At 35.0% G+C, this 20,653-nt stretch overlaps 1 protein-coding gene across 3 annotated transcripts in view; it reads left to right on the forward strand.

Annotated features, from left to right (window-relative positions):
• The window catches only part of EDEM3 (ER degradation enhancing alpha-mannosidase like protein 3), a 69,831-nt gene that overhangs the window by 40,443 nt on the left and 8,735 nt on the right, over window positions 1-20,653 (forward strand). For 2 of the 3 annotated variants that reach the window (XR_014146451.1, XM_081824721.1), the window contains exons 10-19: window positions 1,529-1,654; window positions 1,855-1,938; window positions 3,411-3,494; window positions 4,012-4,136; window positions 8,481-8,646; window positions 8,957-9,111; window positions 10,020-10,176; window positions 12,211-12,402; window positions 13,753-13,918; window positions 17,077-17,262. Coding sequence is in view for 2 of the 3 variants with exons in the window: in XM_081824721.1 (XP_081680847.1) it covers window positions 1,529-1,654; window positions 1,855-1,938; window positions 3,411-3,494; window positions 4,012-4,136; window positions 8,481-8,646; window positions 8,957-9,111; window positions 10,020-10,176; window positions 12,211-12,402; window positions 13,753-13,918; window positions 17,077-17,262 (1,441 nt within the window). In the remaining variant the exon portion in view is untranslated. The remainder of the gene's footprint in view (window positions 1-1,528; window positions 1,655-1,854; window positions 1,939-3,410; window positions 3,495-4,011; window positions 4,137-8,480; window positions 8,647-8,956; window positions 9,112-10,019; window positions 10,177-12,210; window positions 12,403-13,752; window positions 13,919-17,076; window positions 17,263-20,653) is intronic. The other variant, XM_006732904.3, reaches the window with a different exon arrangement.

Raw genomic sequence — 20,653 nt, forward strand, 5'->3', positions numbered from 1 at the left:
ATCTTTTTAAAATGTTAAAAATGTTAAAATGTTAAAAAATGGTTTTTTGTCAGTATTCCCTGATGATGTTGGACAGGGATAGGACAAAGCTACATACATTCCAAAAATTAGTTTACAAAGTAGTTTTATTTTCATCTCTTATCAGAAGTTTTTAAGTTCTGCCAGTAAGTCATAAAATAGGTAGATTTGAGTTTACCTAATCTTTTATACAAGGAAGAGAATTTATTATAATAAATTTACTAGTTGTCTTTCTCCTTTGGATTCCAATTCTTGTTGAAATCTTGGAAGTTTGGACTAGTCCTTGATCACACCAAGCATGCAGGGCTTTGGAGATTTAGAGAAACTAGTGAGTATTCATTTCAAAAGCAGGTCTATACCTCTTTAAGTCTGGGTCAGAACCGCAGGCATATTTTTAGGGGAGAAGGGGGAGGATTATTGAACCTGATTGGATTGCCTTTGTAATTGAAGCAAATTGAAATCAGTACAGCAAACTCATCAGCTATATCACTGTATTCTTTTTGAAATCATTTATAATTTCTTTGTGCATCTATCAGTTCACCCACATTACTGTGAGACAATATGGAATAGTGGCTAAAGTATGGGAGTTGTCCTGCTTGGGTTTAAATCCTGGTGTACCACTGGTTTTGTGACTTTGGGCAAGTAACTTTACACTATTTGACTCTGTTCCTTATCCACAAAATGGGAATACTAGTATTATTCATAGAGTTATTGGAAGGATTAAATAAGCTAGTGCATGTGAAGTGTTAGAACAGTGCCTTAACATCTAACAGATAATAAGTTATTAAAGAATAGGTGAGTTAGGAAAAAACCAATAAGAGACCTAATAAGTTGCCATTTGAATACTTTAAAAAACATGATCACATATTGTTTATTAGATTATAACAAGATTTTCTTGAGGTGAACGAGGACAGGTTTTTTTTTTTTGTTGTTGGCTCATTATCATGGATTGACTAACAGCTCAACCTGTTGTCAAACCTGAGAAATATCTAGAAGAAGATAAAAGAAGGGGAAAAAGAGTTTTTAAGAACATAAAAGACAGATGTAGCAGACTATAAGAGTGGTAACAATGATTAGATGCATGAATTTGAGTAGTGAGCACTAGAGTATTACATTAGCTGAGAAGGGACCAAACTTCCTATACACAGGAGAAAACGCAACTAATTCTATAATACAGAAGCCTGTAACTATATTTCAAGAGGGCATAAGAGCATCCTTTGGCCACAACCATGGGCCAGTCCCACAAGACAGCAACAGGATCCCCCCCTCAGAAGATCCTATATTAATTACAGTCTTTAATATTCTGCATCAAAATTAACACAGGGGACTATATATAATATATTTTAGAAAGATTTCCATATAGAATAATTTAAATATTTACATAGTTAACTAATAATAAATTTATATATAAATTCAGGTTTACTTTCTTCACAGTGCGACTTAATTACAGTTTTTAGAATAATACATCTTTTTTCATCTACTTTCATGAACATATATTGTGATCTTCTAGCACTACGATGCCATCATGAGGTACATTAGCCAGCCACCTCTTCTACTTGATGTGCATATCCACAAGCCAATGCTGAATGCTCGAACGTGGATGGATGCTTTGCTCGCCTTTTTTCCAGGTTTGCAGGTAAAAAAACCAAAAAAACCTGTACTTTTTTAATATTAACGTAGAACAATTAAGTGCGTATGTGATCTCTAAAATTGAATTATCAAAATGGAGTCACATTTTAAAATTTATTAATGTACATTTTTCTGTTTATATAATGACTCTAGATAAAATCAACTCATATTTTATTAGGTAATTTTGTTGTTATTGTTGAATTTTAGGTCTTAAAGGGAGATATTAGACCTGCTATTGAAACTCATGAAATGTTATATCAGGTGATTAAAAAACATAATTTCCTACCAGAGGTAAGCAAATCATCTTTGGAATTCTAATTTACATATACTATAAGTTGCTGATTTAAAGACAGCAAATGTTATCTTCAGGATTGGTTTATTCTTTTTTTTTTTTTTAAGATTTTATTTATTTATTTGACAGAGAGAGAGATAGCGAGAGCAGGAACACAAGCAGGAGGAGTTTAGGAGGGAGAAGCAGGCTTCCCACTTGAGCAGGGACCCCGATGTGGGGCTCGATCCCAGAAGCCTGGGATCATGACCTAAGCCAAAGGCAGACACTTAACCGACTGAGCCACCCAGGTGCCCCGGTTTATTCTTTTTTATTTGTTTTTTTCCTGGTTAAATAGTTTAATTAATTTGTTTTTGGTGTATACACTACTGCATATGTTTTTCCTTTTTCTCATGTATTAAGAAAAGTCTAAGGTAATGCTGACCTTTTATGTAAAAAAAAAAAAAAATCCCAAATTAGTATTTCTCAGCCTTTTCTAATCTATGCCATTACATACATATTGTTTCATTCTAACTTTTATGTATACCCACCAGCTAGAGAGACTTTTTTACTCTTTATTTTCTAAAGATTATTTTATGAAAATGATATACATTGAACATACACTCTTCCTGATCACATAGACTGCCTAGTTTTTATATATTAGTAATAAATATTCTTGCTGGCTAGATATGGCAAAATCTTAACAGCACACATTTTGGCTTTCCAGAAATGTACCATTAAAAATTTCCAAATTAATGTATGTGTTCTGTCCCTGCTTATTCACTACACTCTGTGAGATACCTAAGCATTCCACCAATTTAGATCGCTTCCTAAAGTGTTTGTTTTAGAAAGTATAGTTTTATTAGACTTCAGGTAAGTAGGACTGTGCATTATAGAAAGTTCATATTCACTCAGAATAAACCGAGGTTCAACTAAATACATCTTATCACAGATGAAGTTTTATTTGGTTCCCATAAAGGTTTTGGGTTTTAATTTTTTTTTTTAAACCAGTTGGCTCTGTTAGTGAATTATTTCAAGTGAAACTAGTTTTATTTTTAAATAATGCCTTGTCTCACTGTGCAGAGGATTTGAGGGTGTTATAAAAGAAAGCATATGCTAAAATGCTAAAATAGAAATATGAGAACGAGGGACTTAATAATTAAGAGGAAAAAATGGAGATAAGGAAAAAGAAGAAAACACAAAGACCCATCTAGTGGCATTACTGAGTTTCATAGTTTTCTCTAAGCTTCCTAATAGCCAAAATGATCTTTTACAAAAATAATCACATTTAATTGGTAAAAATAGCACCTTAACAAAAATGAATTGTGATTTTAAGCAATGAAAATTTTCATTTTATAGAAGAAAATTGTTACCAGTATTTTAATTTTTAACTTTTTTATGATCTAACTTACTCTCTAACTACTATATACTCTAGAACCACTTGTTTATTTTTTAAATCACATCTCTATACCTATTTATATGTTGTTTTGTCTAGGCATTCACCACAGATTTCAGGGTACATTGGGCTCAACATCCTTTAAGACCAGAATTTGCAGAAAGTACCTACTTCTTGTATAAAGTAAGCTATTTTACCTCTCTTTTTGCTGTTTAGTCCCCATTCTCTGTTGGATATCTCACCACCTTATAATAGTAATTGGGTTTTCAAAGTCTTTGTTTAATGTTATAATGGTTGGATATGTTACAGTTTTCATTCATCTAGTCCATAATTATTGAAAGAGAGAAGAATTGACATCTAAGTTTGTGTCTTTTCAAAATATTTACATAAACATTTCTAAAAAGAGAAGTGTTATATTCTAGAGCTGCTTTCTAAAGCATGTCTGTTACCTTTCTGGGTATTAAAAATTTTATCAAAGGGCTGAGGTACATAGTTGGACAGCTTTCCAGTTGTGTGTTTAAGAAATTCCATAAAGCAGATCCCTGGCTGATTTTCAGAGCTAAGTTCTGTGTAACGTGCTCCAGTGCCTGATACAATGCCTAAGCACCTAGTAGGTACTCAATAAATAGCTGATAAATGAGTGGGTATATGGTAATATATAAGCTATATATATGTATACATATATTCTCCTTTTTAATAGGCTACAGGAGATCCTTACTACCTTGAAGTAGGGAAAACACTTATTGAAAATTTAAATAAATATGCTAGAGTGCCTTGCGGATTTGCTGCCATGAAGGATGTTCGTACTGGAAGTCATGAGGACAGGTAAAACAATTCCTAACATCCCCTTTCCTCAGGGTAACTCGGAAACAACACAAAATACAACTCTTAGTTAGAATTCAGATAAGCTTAATGCTTTTACAAAAGGTTCTTGAAGATGCAAAACGTTCATTGTGTTTATTTTTTAAACTCTTGAATAGGCTCATTTAAAATTGTTTGAACAGTTTGTATTTTTATCATAGTGCCTGGCATATAGTAGGTGCTCAAATGATTTTTAAGTAGATGAATAAATGAATGTTAAATATCAGAACCTTGGTATTAGTATTAGGAACGGGGGAGGGGGTTCTGTGTTAATAGTTTTTATATTATGTACAATGTTAGAAATTGTGGAGACAGTGACAGATGATCTGGATTATGATTTGTGTTGAGTCAGGAATTCCTCAAAGCATATCTTGTTTAATGTGTGTATTCTTACTCTGTTGCTGGTTTGGAAGGCTGGGGAAGAAAGACCATTGGTAATTTCTCTTTCATCAGATACTGGATTGATGTGGATGGCATGAAATACTCAAGCTATAAAAAGCAAACTTAGGTTACTATGATATTCACTAACAATACAGTTATTCTAGGATTACTTATCTGAGTATTTTAACCATCCAGAACCTAGGAACACATCTCTAATGAACACTAACGTTTGTTTATTTGGTTGCCAAATATTCATTCCACAGGTGTTTATGAAGTATTTTATGTGCCAGTGTTATACTAGGTTTTGAGGATTAAGGATAGAAGACATGTCTTTTCCATCTTTGAATCACTGAGAATAGGCAGGTAAATAGGTGTTACAACATTGTATATGTGCCATGAAACATATTAAAGATTAAGATATGACAATCCCTGGAAGGTTTCTGGAGGCTTCTGTATCTTAAAGGATGAGCAAGGATGAGAAAAAAGTAGTGAAAGGAATTTCAGGCAGAGGGACTAGAGGCAGGTGAGACACAGCTCTCATCATCTACTCAGAGTTGTCCCTTAGTCCTTCACTTGAGAGTATTTAGATAATAGTTAATGAGACTTGAGACCTACTTCCCTGATCATAGCTGATGAGAAATGGATAGGTTTTTGGAAGTAGGCATGCAGATGCCAGCAACAAGTGAAAGCAGATAGGCTGTGTATTTATTTTTAACATTTATTGACTACCTCTTACATTCTGGACACTCTTTTAGGTAAGCCTCTGCTTTAATTCATTTGATCTTAACAACCCTCTGAAGTGTAATCTCTATTTTAATCTTCATTGTATACATGAAGAAGCCAAGGCACAGAAAGGTTGGGGAACTCACCTAAGGTCACACAATTAGTAAGGTTAACAGAATTCTTATCAAGGCACATTGGCTCTTGAACACAACGGTATTCGGGCAACTCATGCAAGGAACAATAATTAAGCACCTACTGTATGCCAGGCACTGCACTTAGGTATGGGGATGGAAAGGGAAATTAGAACCTGTTCCTGCCCTCCCTTGACTTGTAGTTAGTGAAGAAGATAGGTGTGTAAAGAAATAATTACAACTATGTAATTTGTGCTGTAGTAAAAAAAAAAAAAAAGTAACAGGTTGAGGAATTAAAGAGGAAGGTATGAGTTACTCTATTTAGAGAGTTCCAGTTTTCTAAGTTTAGCATTCTTCTATTTTTCCCTATCAAATATTCCTTGTGACATTGTTTCTAGACTGTTTACCACTGCCTTTGCCCCAATCTGATTATATTCCAATATATAGAGTATCTCTTAAAATATCATGTCCAGAATTAACCATACTCAAGATGTGCCTGGCAAAACATCACTGTTCAAGAACAGTTGTGAGGTTGCTAATTTTCTGAGCGGCTGGTGGGTTTACACCCTCTATCCAATTGAGGATCACTGCTTCATCAACTCACTGTTTCTCCTGGCAGCATTGTATCTCCTGCATTTGGCCCAGCAAAAGGTTGAGAACTACTAATCTTCATCATTCTGTGTTACTAGATGTGCTTTAAATTTTTTAGCAGCTTTATTACATTCAACTCACAGTGAACTTGTGGCCAGTTGACTTCAGTTACTTAATTGTGGCCTGCTGACAAATGGGTATTCTCCGTCCTGCTTTTGAGCAATGATTTCTTTTTTTGGTTTTTTTTTAGTGTAAACTTAGAACTTTATCCTTAGCTCAGCAAAATTTGATTTTGTTGGGTTTTGTGTGTGTGCCTGTGTGTTTCTAGACCTAAAAGAGAGTTTGAATCTCATCCCAGTCATCTGACGTACTACCTAAATTATGTTTTCAGTGATCTGCAGTTTATTTTTTTTTTTAAAGATTTTATTTATTTGACAGACAGAGACACAGCGAGAGAGGGGATACAAGCAGGGGGAGTGGGAGAGGGAGAAGCAGGCTTCCCGCTGAACAGGGAGCCCAATGTGGGGCTTGATCCCAGGACCCTGGGATCATGACCTGAGCTGAAGGCAGACGCTTAATGACTGAGCCACCCAGGCGCCCCTGACCTGCAGTTTAGATAGGAATACCTAAAAAAATTTCCATCTAAATTGTTGGGGAAGAACTCTGGTTAGGACCATGACTAGTGTACCTTATGGTGTGACACTTGAGGGCTTTCATGTTACAAGCTTTTTGCGTCTGGTTGCTTATTCCCTTACAGATCTATCAGTGCTGTCTGCTGGCTCACTAGCATACACACACACAATTTTCAAAATGGAAATATTTGTATGTTCCTTAATGATCACTGAAAGAATATAAATGGCAAAAAGAACACGAAAATCTTTCGTAAGACACTTCCCTACTTGCGCACCCTAAGATAACCACTGTTGGCAATTTGATAAACAGTCTTCTAGACAGTTTTATTGTATATGTGTTTGCATTTGTGTATAATATGCTTATGGTTTTTTAATACAAATTAGATTATATGATATGATACCCAGTTTGCTAGCTTTACCCAACTCAAACTGTAGTGATCTTACCATTTCTCTATTCTAAGTGTTTGCAAATCATCTGTTTCATAATAAGTTCTAGAATTCGCCAAAAATCAACACCCTGCTCATCAGTCTACAGTTCTCAAGCTAGCATTTGCTCATGATAATATCTATCCCCCAGAAAAAGTTAAATTATCATAAATATATTGCAGGTTGACAGGAAGTGTTTTATCTATTCTGAAAAGATTAACAAACAAAATGTTTAAAAAACTTTTGAAACATTACAGGTGAGTTGTTGGAAGTTCCAAAACATCATTGATGTATAGTAAAAATAATGATAGCTCTGTTTTTGAGCTCCTACCTATGCCAGGTGCTATGCTAAATAATGGATCTGTAGTATCTCATTTAGTCTTTACCCCAGTGTTAGGCATGTATTATTATTATGTCCTTTCCAGAAGAATAAACTGAAGCTTACAGTCCTTATATAATATCCTCATGATTAAACAGCTAGTCAGTGGAAAGTCTTTTCTATTTCCAAAGCCCGTTTCTTTACCTCTATGTTCCATTGCGTCTCTAGTTCATTCTTTAGTAATACTGTTAAAACTTGCTTTTGATTTAGTAAATGTTTATTGAGTGCCTACTGTGTGCCAGGACTTGTGCTTGGCTGGAGGTGTGAAACTATGTAGTCTGTCCAGTAAATAACAAGGTATTACTGCCAAAACCTAGGATGCTTTGGGAGGTAGTAAATGTAATAAATTCCATGTTACCATAACTCCATCTAACAACTGTGCTCTTTTTTTGCCACTTTTAATTTTATTAAAGCTTTTCTTTAAAATGTTTATTAAAACATTATAACATTAAATAATTTATAAAGTCATGTATGTTTTTATCCCTTGTTTCTTCTGTATTCCCTTCTTGACAGGTATTTAAATATTTACAAAGTTATAATCATAGTCCCTGTGATTTTGTGTTGTACTTTTTTCATGTAATTTTTTGTAAGTGATTTACTTTACCTTTAAAGCCTTCTTGTTTATCACTTAAATGCTACATAATGAACTCCATCAAAATTATGTTACTTTATCCAGTTTAATATTAATTGAATTCTTGTATGACTCTCAGTAGTAAAGTTTATCTGCATTACCTCCCTGCTGTTGGTTTTCTGTAGAAGAAATGGAAAACTCTCCTTCATTGGAAGGCCAACAGGAAAATCTTGTCGGTACTATTGACGAGATTTAGTATACCTATGTGGTAGGCAGCCCCTCTGGTCTTTTTCATTCCCTTGGAATATGCTTGGAGTCAAGACTACTACCACTGGGGAATAGATAGATTCTATAGTACTTTGGACATCTAAATTGGTATAGACATGTTTATTGACCTTGACTCTCTGTCTGTTTCAGATCGTTGTCATGGAATATTTTTATGTTCGTAGATTTATTTGTGACCTTTTATTTTAGAATGGATTCTTTCTTCTTGGCTGAGATGTTTAAGTATCTTTACCTGTTATTTGCGGATAAAGAAGACATTATTTTTGACATAGAAGATTACATCTTTACAACAGAAGCTCATCTGTTACCTCTTTGGCTCTCTACTACAAATCAAAGCATCTCTAAGAAGAATACAGTAGGTTATGTTTTTTAATTAAATGTCTTATTCTCTTTTATGTGTTTATTTTTCCAAGTGAAAAGTAATCCATGAATAGAATTCAATAAATATGTGTATGGTAAGAGGAAAAGTACATTTGATATTTTATTTTGTTTTCTTTTATTATAGCTTTATCCTGTATACACTTAATACTTATTGTATTCTTGTTTTGTTTTATTATATTTTTATCCTATATACACTTAGATTTCACTTAATGTTTCATTTGAATAAGCTGTAAGGTTAAGTAAAATAATTATTTTTACTTATGTAACATTGTTTTATATTGTAGACCTCAGAATATACAGAACTGGATGACAGTAATTTTGATTGGACTTGTCCAAACACTCAGATTCTCTTCCCTAATGACCCATTGTATGCTCAGAGCATTCGTGAACCCTTGAAAAATGTGGTGGATAAGAGCTGTCCTAGAGGCATCATCAGAGTGTAAGATGTATTATTTTGTATTTGTTAATAACAAAGTTAATTGTTAGTAAATGACAGAGAGTGTAAGGAACATATAACAGCCAAGAAGACGTTCACTTAGACCAAAAACATATTGAAGTATGTAGTTATCACTAATTAAAAATTATTCATTGGTAAGGTTAGATGACAAAGTTTATTCTGCAGTAATGTCTTTATTACTTTGGAAATTTTATTATGGAAACTTTTATTATGGAAATTTATTATGGTGATTATTTTAATGAACTAAGTATTAGTAGTCAGTGGGTGGCATATAATAGTCTTTAACTTCTGTAGTTCATTTTTACACAGAATAGTTTCATCAAGTACTTCCACATGTATATGTAGAAAGTATTGTATATGTAGAAAATATTTTTCCTTTAATCTATAGTTTCTTTGTAGTGAAAATATAGTTTTTTATTTTATTTTTTGATGAAATACTTATTTTTTGGCTTAATGAGTTCATTTTTTCCCAAACACTTACATTAGAAAGGCCATCAATAAGAAATTTAAAAAAATTTCTTTTAAGTGAGTGTTATTATTCACAGATAGAAGTACTGTTTTGCTTTTAAAATATTGGGAGAAAACCCTGTTTTTCAAGGAAGAAATCAATAATAACAAATCCCTAAGCCAATCTGTTCTGTACTTTCAGATAGTTATAAGGCTGTCTACTAATATAGACTTGTAGATAATATACATGTTTTGGTAACTGTAAAATATATTTGAGAGCTATATAACCTAAGTTATATATGGGAAAACAGCTGTTTCCAGTTTTTCCAGTTTCACTAGTTCTAAAACTAGCAATTTTGCGAGTATCTAAAATTATTTTTGTCTTAGGTTTTTCCCCAGTTCTGATTTGTAGTTTTTTAAGCCTTGCCTATAATTACTTTTAGCAGAGAGGAGAGTTTCAGGAGTGGAGCTAAACCCCCTCTGAGAGCCAGAGATTTCATGGCCACTAACCCTGAACATTTAGAAATCTTGAAGAAGATGGGGGTGAGTTTGATTCACCTCAAAGATGGGAGAGTCCAGTTGGTTCAACATGCAATCCAAGTAAGCCATTGCTGTACTAATTAGATACCATCTCTGCCCTTTTTGGTCTCATCAGCTTTCATAAGATAATGACATTTGGCTTTCTGAGAACTTTTAATATATGATTTAAAGTTAGAGAATCAGAATTTTAGGACTTGGAAGTATCTTGGAAAGCCATGTAATTCAGCTCCTTCATAGTATAATTCAAATCACAAGTAGGTTGGGTAATTTGCTTCAATTAAGAGAGTCAGATGTAGGGCTCAAGTTCAGATTTTTCTGTTTCTCAGCACCTTGTCTTTCCACTATTTAGAGCAAATCTTAAAAGCTAGTAATTCATTTTAATATCTCTGTAGTTTACAGTATTTTAGTTTCCAAAAAGTTACTGAATCTAAGTATTTTATTCATTGTGGAAATTAAAATTTGTAAGTGTTTGTCTCTGCCTAGGAAAAAGAACATGCCTTTTTGAGAAAATTCTGTTGCTTTTTGCTTTAAAAGCTTTCATAACAGGAGGACTCTTAATTTTTCACCTTATTCACCTTAGTAGTACATTGATTCTGAGAAAACACAGTTTGCTGAAGAATTTCAAAGTGGAACCATACCTGGTATCCCTTAATCTCAAATTCAACCTTCCCACAACCTTAGTTTTCCTTCTGATTTCTTTCTCATCTCTATTGTCACATCCATCCTTTCTTAAAGAGTCTTCTGCCTGCTTATGTTTCACTTACTATCACTTCGCAGTAGTGGGAGCGGCATCTCTAATGACATTACTTTCACTTACACCACCAATGACATAACTACCACCCAGTGGCCTCTTAATCCTTATTTGATTGAATTTTCCTGTAACTGTTGACTGACCCCTTTTTAAAACATACCCCTTTCTTGGCTTTCAGGGCATTCCAGCAACATACATCTTTCCGACTTTTCTGTTCATTGCTTTGTGGATTCCTTTGGAACTTTCCTTTTTTGGCAAAACCACTCAACGTAGGCACTACCGGGGAATCTGGATCGTACTCTTTTCTCTCTGTATTCTTCTTCAGCAGTCACATCTTTTCTATAAGCTCAGCTGTCGTCTTTGTACACGTGATTTCTTAGATATACATAAGTAACCCTGATTCCTAACTTTACTCTTAAATTCAGCTTTAATCTGCCTGTCATATGTATGACATGTGTCTGCATCTCAGTCAGTCTGTCCAAACCTGAATTAATTATCTCTTCCTGCCCCCACCTCAGTCCATCTCTCCTCCTTTTTGTTTGCCATCTCAATAGACCTAACATCACTCTCTTAAGTCACCAAAACTGGACATATCCAGATAGGCTTAAACTTGTCTTTGTCTCCCAACTCCTCTGTTCTCTCTTATCCTCTAACTCCTGTCAAGTCCAATTAACTTTTCCTGTTAAGTGTCAGGAATCCACCTTTTTTCCACTATAGTCAGGCATTCTTCAGCTTTTCCTTTGTGAAGACTCAATTCAAATATCATTCTAAATATTTCTCAGATCCACACCGGCAGAATCTATCATTCCCTTGTCTGTGCTGCTAGTCTAGTTTCCCACTTGAGAATTTTATCATAGGTAAATTTACATGTCTGTATCCTCTAGATACAAACTTCTTAAAGTGAAACTCTCCCCAGTTCCTAGTCAAGTGCTGGGATCTTAATAGATGCCTGATACATATATTTTGAATTTAGTGTGATTATTGGTTCATAAGTCCAAAGAAGGGAAGTATGGGTCATTATGAGGTTTATTTCTTAAAAGGGGAAGCAGTGGAAAAATCAAGCAAAGTAAGCATTTCAGCATTTGGTGGAAGTCCAATTCTCAATTCATATGAGAAGTGGTTTGTAGAACAGTGAAAGAGACATTGAAAAAATTACAAATCTTACTTTCAGAGAATATTTCCAGAAGTAATATTTTTAGGACAAATCAGGCCATAAGTATTTGATAAGGACTGAAACCGAAAGGGGAAATTTTAGAGTAGATTATAGTGCATTAGTATTTAAGACCTCAAAAAGTTGAAAGTTTTCATTTCGAAAGGATAAAATTAATCTGTTTTTTTCCTAGGCTGCTAGTTCAATTGATGCTGAAGATGGGTTGAGGTTCATGCAGGAGATGATTGAACTGTCAAGTCAGCAACAAAAAGAACAGCAGCTACCTCCACGAGCTGTACAAATTGTTTCCCACCCATTTTTTGGCAGGGTAGTGTTGACTGCTGGACCAGCTCAGTTTGGGCTAGATCTGTCTAAACATAAAGAGGTGTGTACACTTACAATATGCTTGTTGGAATTGAATGTAAAGTATTGTGTAAGTATTGTCTAATTACTTAGTGTAATTTAGTAGTTTTAATTTATTAAACCTAAATATTTAATCTACTAAAACCCAAATATTCATTCTCCCAGATTAAAGTAGATTAAAGTTTAAAGCATATCTTGGAAATTTTGAGTCATAATTTATGTATACAACATGCTTATAGAATTTTACTTAAAATATTGTTCAGATACTGTCCAATTCTTGGTCTGTTCTCTAATTTGGCATCTTTAATTTATCTAAAAATGGTTTTTTGGACTTTTTAACAACTACTAGAGCCTTCGTTGAACAGAAGTCCAGCTTGGAGCCTTAAGGTAGAACACAGCTAAAAGCAGAGGTGCCCTGGCTCAGGTAGCAGTGGAGAGCGTGACACTGCGGTCCCACCGAGCCAACTTGGAAGACCACTAAGCTAGCCCAGCCCCTTAGTTTTAACGTAGGAAACAAAGACCTACATTGCTGAACAGTTCACAAGTTCATCTAATTGGTTGCAGTGTTGGGACCAGACCCAAGTCTGCTGATAATCTGAAGCCAATACTCTTTGAACTCCATTCCCCCTAATTGAGACCTATTTTGTGTGTAAAGGTTTATAGATTGACTCATCCATTCAGCAACTCTTTTTGGAGTCCTAGTATTACTATATTCTGGGCACTATTTTAGATGTTAGCTATCTATCATGTTTATAAAGCGAGTGCAGATCATGCCCTTGTGGAGTTTGCCTTCTCGGAGAGAGAGGGATATTAAAGTACCTTTACATTGGTATCTTTAAAATCTGTTCTCTGGTGGATTTAATTTTTCTGGGAAGAGAACTGTTTGCAGATTCATGTAGACTAAATCCATTTTTTCCCTCTTTCAAAAATTTTTCTGGCTACAAGTGATGGTTTAAAAGTGGTTCCCAGCTGTTTGAAGTGTGGGTATGGGTACAAGATGAATCTGCCTACAAATTCCAGCTTTACCACGTACTAACACTGTGTCTTTGAGCAAATTATGTAACCCGAGTCTCAGTTTCCCCATATGTAAAATGGAGATATTATATGTATTAGTTTTCTTAGAGTCATTATAAAGATGAGATTTAGTAATTTATGTAAAAATGCTTTATAAATTGCAGAGCACAGTAAAATGTTGGTTGGGTACTATGATATGCGAAATGTTCAAAACAAAAACTTACGCTAAATATATACTAGATATGTTATCATTAGAAAAGAAGTAAGGTCTATTTAAAGCTCTAGATAGTGAATTGTATTGACTAGATAGTGATTTGAGAAGATAAAAGGATATTTAAGTTACTTTTATTTCTGACAGACAAGAGGATTTGTTGCAAGCAGTAAACCGTACAATGGTTGTTCAGAGCTTACTAACCCCGAGGCAGTGATGGGAAAAATCGCTCTGATACAAAGAGGACAGTGCATGTTTGCAGAAAAGGCACGCAATGTTCAGAATGCTGGTGCCATTGGTGGCATTGTTATTGGTGAGTAATCCTCTGTCACTGTGCTGACTAGCAGGAGACCATTTTTAGGATTTTCCTTGTATTTGTCAAAATTTTAGCAGAATTCATCATATTATTTTTACTTCACTAGACAGCATAATGGACGGGTAATCCAGTGACTCTCTTAATAATTTCTGTGTGTTGTATATCTTTTTTGAAAGTCTAGATTTGGGTTTCTGTATATTAATGCCAGAGAAAGTACTTGGGGACAGGTGTGAACGTGGGGTTACCACCCCAAAGCACGCAACACCATGAATAAGAAAATGTGCTTTCAGATCCAAAGCCCTCTAAGGGCAAGAATTACACCCTGCCACCTCCAGTGGGAAGCCGTTAAAAATACCCATTCCTCCACAAAGATGCAGGCTTTGGAGTCAAATACATTGGGGTGCAGTTCCTGGCTCTTCCATAAAATCATGGTGTAACCTTGGCCCAGCTTTAGTTTATCAGTTTATTCAGTAGAATATTTTTTGAGCTCTAGTAAAAGTGGTAATAAATATCTTTTAGGTGGTTGTAAGGTTTGAAGATAATATATATAAAATTTCTTAGCATAATCATTTACATATCATAGGTGTAAGCACTAGTTGCTGGCAAATTTGTATTTCCTCAGGTCTTTTTCCACTCAGATTACAAACTCAAATCATTTGACCTCTGTATTTCAACCAGTGTGTTCTGCTGTTTTATTTTTCGTAGACAATCACTTACAACAAGCAGGCTATGACTGCCAGGGAAAATATAAATTTTTCTTTTCTTTTTAAAGATGTATGTATTTATTTTTGGAGAGAAAGAGCGGGGTGGAGGGGCGGAGAGGCAGAGGAAGAGAGAGAGAGAATCTCAAGCAGACTCCCCACTGAGTGGGGAGCCCCATGTGGGGCTCAATCTCACAACCCTGAGATTATGACCTGAGCCGAAATCAAGAGTTAGACACTTAACTGACTGAGCCACCCAGGTGCCCCAAATTTTTCTTTGCTTTAAATATATAGTTTATATTCAGAACTATAAGACCTGAGGTCACATCCTAATGATGAAGTTAAATTTTTATGGCTTCTCTCACGAGGGAAATCTGTTTTGAATTCTTTCTTTCTTACTAGGATAGATTTCCTTTTTCAATTCAAGGTAAATAAAAATTAAGGCATTTAAAATACTAGGATTTATTTCAGTGAAAATAATTATTTACTCTTCCTTTTTGCTTATCCTATACGGGCACTCCAGTGTTGATTTATTGAGTGCATAGATTTCATTAGTTAAGTAAGTATTAGGAGAAATTCTTCTTAATAACTTAAATTAGCACTTGGCAAACTACAGCCTGTAGGCCAAGTCCACATCACTGCCTGTTTTTGTAAATAAGTTTTATTGGAACACAGCCATGCCAATTTGTTTAATATTGTCTAGGCCTACTTTCGAGCAACAGTAATAGAATGAAGAACTGCATAGCCTAAAATATCCACTCCCTGGCCAATTACAGAAGAAGGCTGCTGCTGCCCAACTTAAATGACCTCTCCATCCTTGGTTATTTTCCACACTGAGATTTCTTTTATTGAAGAATTTAATAGCTTGTCATCACTATCATTTTGAACACCTCTTTACCAAGATTAAAAAATATAAAATATAAAGGCTGGAACACATGTGGAATAGTTTAGATTTTCCCTATAAGTCTAATTCTCATGGTATTCTGTACTCTGCAAGGTTTGTGAAGTGAAGTTTGTTTTCTTTAGTAGCTATTAGTAGCAGAATCCTCTACTGAGTTCAGTGGGTAAGCAAATAAGAGGCAATGGTCCTTACTCTCAGGAAATTTCATTTTTAAAGGGAAACTTTCTTGTATTATAACTTCTTTTCTTTCCCTATGTTTTTTGTTTCTGATGAAGTATTTTGTTTGGTTTTGCTCGTTTTCATTGTATATAAATGAGCAAATTAGGCCTTAGTTGTTTTTTTATTGTAAGTACTAAAAGTAAAAATTATCTTAGAAATAATCATTTGGCTGCAAGAGACAATAATTGATTTAAGATAGTTTAAGAAGGGAGGTTTGTTTACTACATGGAGCTGGATTATTTTAATTGAATGCAAGAGTAAGAAATTCAGCTGAGTAAAAAATCATCAGGAACCATGATAGCTAGTAGAGTTGTTTACATCTCTCTCTTATCTCTGGGTCTTCCTAGACTCTCTTCTCTGCATCTCTTTGCAGTTCTGCTTCGTTCTCCAGCTTCTCACCAGCTTGCTCCCTCTTTGCTCATTAGTTCCAAAAAGGTCGTTCTAAAATTACAGCCTCAGCCCTGAGTCTGTCACCTTACCAGATCACTACCCACTGCTAACTGAAACTCAGTCTTTCTGTGTGCCGCTTCCGGGGTCTCCAGAGAGACTGAGAGCCAGGTGGCCATGCTTTATCCAGTCAATTATTGCTAAGGAGGTGGGTCCTACATGGTATTTTCCACTCAGCAGGGCCTATCAGAGCAAGCTCTCCAAGAAGGGACCGGCAGGCTTCTCATCTGGCGTGTGCGGTTAGAGGGGGGCGTGACCGGCCCCTGCCAGTAAAAAGGTATTTAGCGGTCCTACTGCAGTTACCTCACCAGTGTAAAAGAACAGTAGTGTTTACCTCAACTTAGGAAAAACTATGATCATCATTCTTCTTTGTGAACAGTAGAGAAACGAGAACTATCAATTAATAGTTTGGTAAACGCCATTAAAGGAAATCTTAAACAGCAATGAAATTTCATTCATAGTTCTATCATTGGAAGCCAAGTCTTTAAATGTTTCTATTTCTAGGCTTTTTCATAAACATATGGAAGTTTTTAGTCATAATCACAGAATTTTGTGTTCTCCTTTTTTCATGTAATAATATTCTGCTTTTCTGTGTGTTGCATCAAGTAGTTAATTATAATTTACTTATAATAGTTCAGTTATTCACAATTATAAATAGCACTCCAGTAAACTACTTTAGGCATAGATCATTTTGCTTGTTTTGAGTTCTTCCCTCAGGATAAATTTCTAGAAGTGGAATTAGTGAGCTCTAAAAGTATGTTCATTTTTATGATTCTTGATGCATAAAGTAAATGCAGCCAACAGGGAGAAAAAATCATAAAGATTGGTCTATAGATCTTTTTAATGGACAGATGTTTTTATGTTTGCTGTATTCATTTTCTGGCTAGATGACAATGAGGGGAGCAGCAGTGATACTGCCCCTCTGTTCCAGATGGCGGGTGATGGAAAAGACACAGATGACATCAAGATCCCCATGCTATTCTTATTCAGTAAAGAAGGAAGTATCATACTGGATGCCATCCGGGAGTATGAGGAGGTGGAAGTGCTCCTTTCTGACAAAGCAAAAGATAGAGGTAAGGGTAAAAACTCATGTGTTTTTTTACACAGCTTAGCATTAATTTTACTAGTTTGATAACAAAAATGAGTTACAAGAAGTTATTTTTGGTTCACTGGTAAGATAGAAGATGGTTTCAAAAAATATTTTTCTTTTGGAAATAGGCGTTTTAAAACATTTATTTTGCTTTGTTTGCTGACTTAGGATGTTTTTAGAATTACATTTTATATGTCATTTGTCACTTTTGCTATGGTTCTGCCCAGTGATGAAAATACAGTTAATATATGAAAAGAGTCAATTTAAACATCCACAAATGTTCACCATTCAGTTCTACTGATACTACATCTTATATTTCTTTTATAAAGAATAAAAAGATTGTATCAAATGGTATTGTATACAGTATAATAGTTGGGTTTGAGCAGGCCACCAATAATCAAATGACCACTGTCTTGGTGAAGGCAATAAAAATCTAGCAGGTTCTATCCACTGAGGTGTAAGTTTATCACATAGGGATTTATAAGTTACAAGAGTTACAACTGGCTGATGTCTGAAGAACAGGGTAGCCATGCCTTAACTCATGACAATATATAGTCCTCGCTAGGCCAAAATGTTTGTTAGTAACTTGAAAGCTATTTGAAACCCAAATTATTGTATAAATGCAAGGTCTTACTAGTACTCTTTTTTAGTTTGACACCTAGGGATAGTGCAGAAGTGAGGGAAAGTGACCCATCAGACATAGACTGCCATCCTGCTTATGGGAGCAGTCCTCCTTATCCCCTGGAGGCATCTGGAGAGAGAACTGTACTTCTCTCATTACCTGTAAATGGCTAAAGTCATGGGATTTGTGCAGGGTTTTTGAATCCCTGGGGATGTTTGTTTGACAGCTAGGGAGGTAACTGATTCAATTCAGTGTAACTTCCAAGTGAAATAGTAAAAAAAAAAAGTTTAGCGATAATCTAGTACTAGCCAAATCAGTGTTTTATCTTCTTGTATTACTTTATTCTTCTTTGAGATTCTTCCACGTGTCCACTATTTAAGAGCAATGAAGTGAGTAGGATGAATGTATGTAAGGATGTATAGATAAAAATAGAACAGAAAAGAAAGGATTTCTAATCTTCTTAAATCCTCCTGTGTTCCTGACCTTTTTTTTTTTCCTAAGTCTTTTTTCTCAACTCAGATCTTCTCTCCTACATATATGCATTTAGGCACATCAAACACAGGCACATTATTATTCCATATAACTCTTTAATGCCTTTGCTTTTCTCCCCCCTATTTTGTGCTACCATTGGAATTTCAGCAGCAATATTAAAAGGTAAAATGATTCCAAGCTACATTATTAATAGTAGTAAGTATCTTGTATTCATAAGCTTTAAATTATATATATGTATATATGTATGTGTACATGTGTATATATATACACACATGCATGTGCAAATATATATATATATATATATATAATTTGTTTCAGTGGATACCATGATAATATCTGGCTTAATGTAATTAGATTATTTTCATGTCTAGTCAGCTGTCCCACAATAATAATTCTTTATTGATTCCTGTCATAACAAATCCTATGAATTATATATCCATATAATATAGATGAATTCACTAGGCCATGTAAGAGTCAGTCTAACAAAGACAGTGTTGTTTTGGCATGTATTACTTTTGATCACTTTTATTTGAATATAATGTTAAGTATTTAAAATATCAGCTTGTTTTAAAAACTTGTATGTGTGTAGGGGTGCATGGGATTAGGACTACGAGGTCATAGTAAAGCATGTGCTTCTCATACAGAGAAAGAATAAGAGAAAAAGATAAATTCTACTACAGGTAGCCCCCCAATCCCCCATCCTTGGGGGATATATTCCAAGACCCCCCAGTAGATGCCTGAAACTGTGGATAGTATACTGTTCTGTGTATATACCATGTTTTCCTATGCATACATACCTGTGATAAACCTTAATGTATAAATTAGGCACAATAAAAGGCTAATAACAATAACTAATAAAATAGAACAGTTGTAACAATATACTGTAATGGGATTTATGTGACTCTGGCCTTTTTAAAATACCTTATTGTACTATACCCATCCTTCTTGTGGTGATATGAGATGGTAAAGTGCTACATGATGTGATGAAGTGAGGGGAATGACGACATAGGCAGTGTAACCTAGCGTTAGGCTGCTATTGACCTTCTGATGCTGTGTCAGGAGGCGGAGGGTCATCTGCTTCCTGACCACGGTTGACTGCGGGTAACTGAAACGTCAGAAAGGGAAACCGTGGAAAAGGGGGGATTACTGTACAAAAAGTATTATCTGAAGAGTATTCTTTTAAGGACCGTGCAGTAAAAGGGCTTTATGTAAATGATATATTTTTAAAAGTTCTGTTGGTCTCTAAAGTTAGTGAACTGTGTGTTACAGAGTGATCTTTTGACAAAAAGTCTTTAAAAACTCCCCTTTTTATGTAGCTCTTTCAAGAACTGTACAACTGCATTAACAAAATCAGTGTAACAAAATTATCAGTATAACAGAAACTCAGTAATAGTTTTATTAAATCAGCTACCTTATTCACTTAGGAAAATATCCTAAGAAGTTGATGTCTGGAGTGTTGTCATTAATTTGTCCTGTGCCTTTACTGCATGCCCCAGTGTTTCTTTTCTGCATCAGCTGATGCTGATGCTTTTGTTACAAGTGTAGATTCCTGAGTCTTACTCCAGAATATTGAATCAGACCCTCTGAAGGCAGGGGACCAGAATCTGAAATTGTAAACAAGCATCCCAGGTAATTACACTCAGCTACACTTGAGAAACAGTGAACAACACTAAGAATGCAACCTCTTTTTTTTTTTTTTTAGTCTCCCAGCTATGTATGAACCATACTGTACCATCAAGGGTACTAGGTAGGATTATATAAGTAACCCCAAATAATTAGCATCCTTAAAATCTGAACAGTAACATGTCCTCCAGATTGCTCTTTAAAAATCTCATTCCACAAATACATACTTCCTTTATAAAGTCACATAGTTTTGATTGAACAATTCTTCCCACATGTTGATACAGAAAATAGAAGCCCCAGAACAAGCCCCTACTCCCACTCTCGCTTTCTTATTCTGATGAGAAGTCCCAGCCATTAATACAGAAATATCTGCAATAGCCCTATCTGCTAGCAAAAATGTTCAGCTGTCTTACTACACATTCTTCTTCAGAAGTAAAGCATTAGAAATTTATCAAGTGGAAATAATTGCTTCCTCAGGTCAGACCAGTCCTACTTCTAAAAGTTGAGCTATCCATGGAAGTTTTAATATGTCTCTCATGTGTTCCACCTTTCCAAATTTTAAGAATTATTCCAGCCCAGGGGCACCTGGGTGGCTCAGTCGTTAAGCGACTGCCTTCGGCTCAGGTCATGATCCCAG

The sequence above is a fragment of the Leptonychotes weddellii genome, chromosome 6 (assembly GCF_054177405.1).
Source record: "Leptonychotes weddellii isolate Sample4059 chromosome 6, ASM5417740v2, whole genome shotgun sequence".
NCBI lineage: Eukaryota > Metazoa > Chordata > Mammalia > Carnivora > Phocidae > Leptonychotes > Leptonychotes weddellii.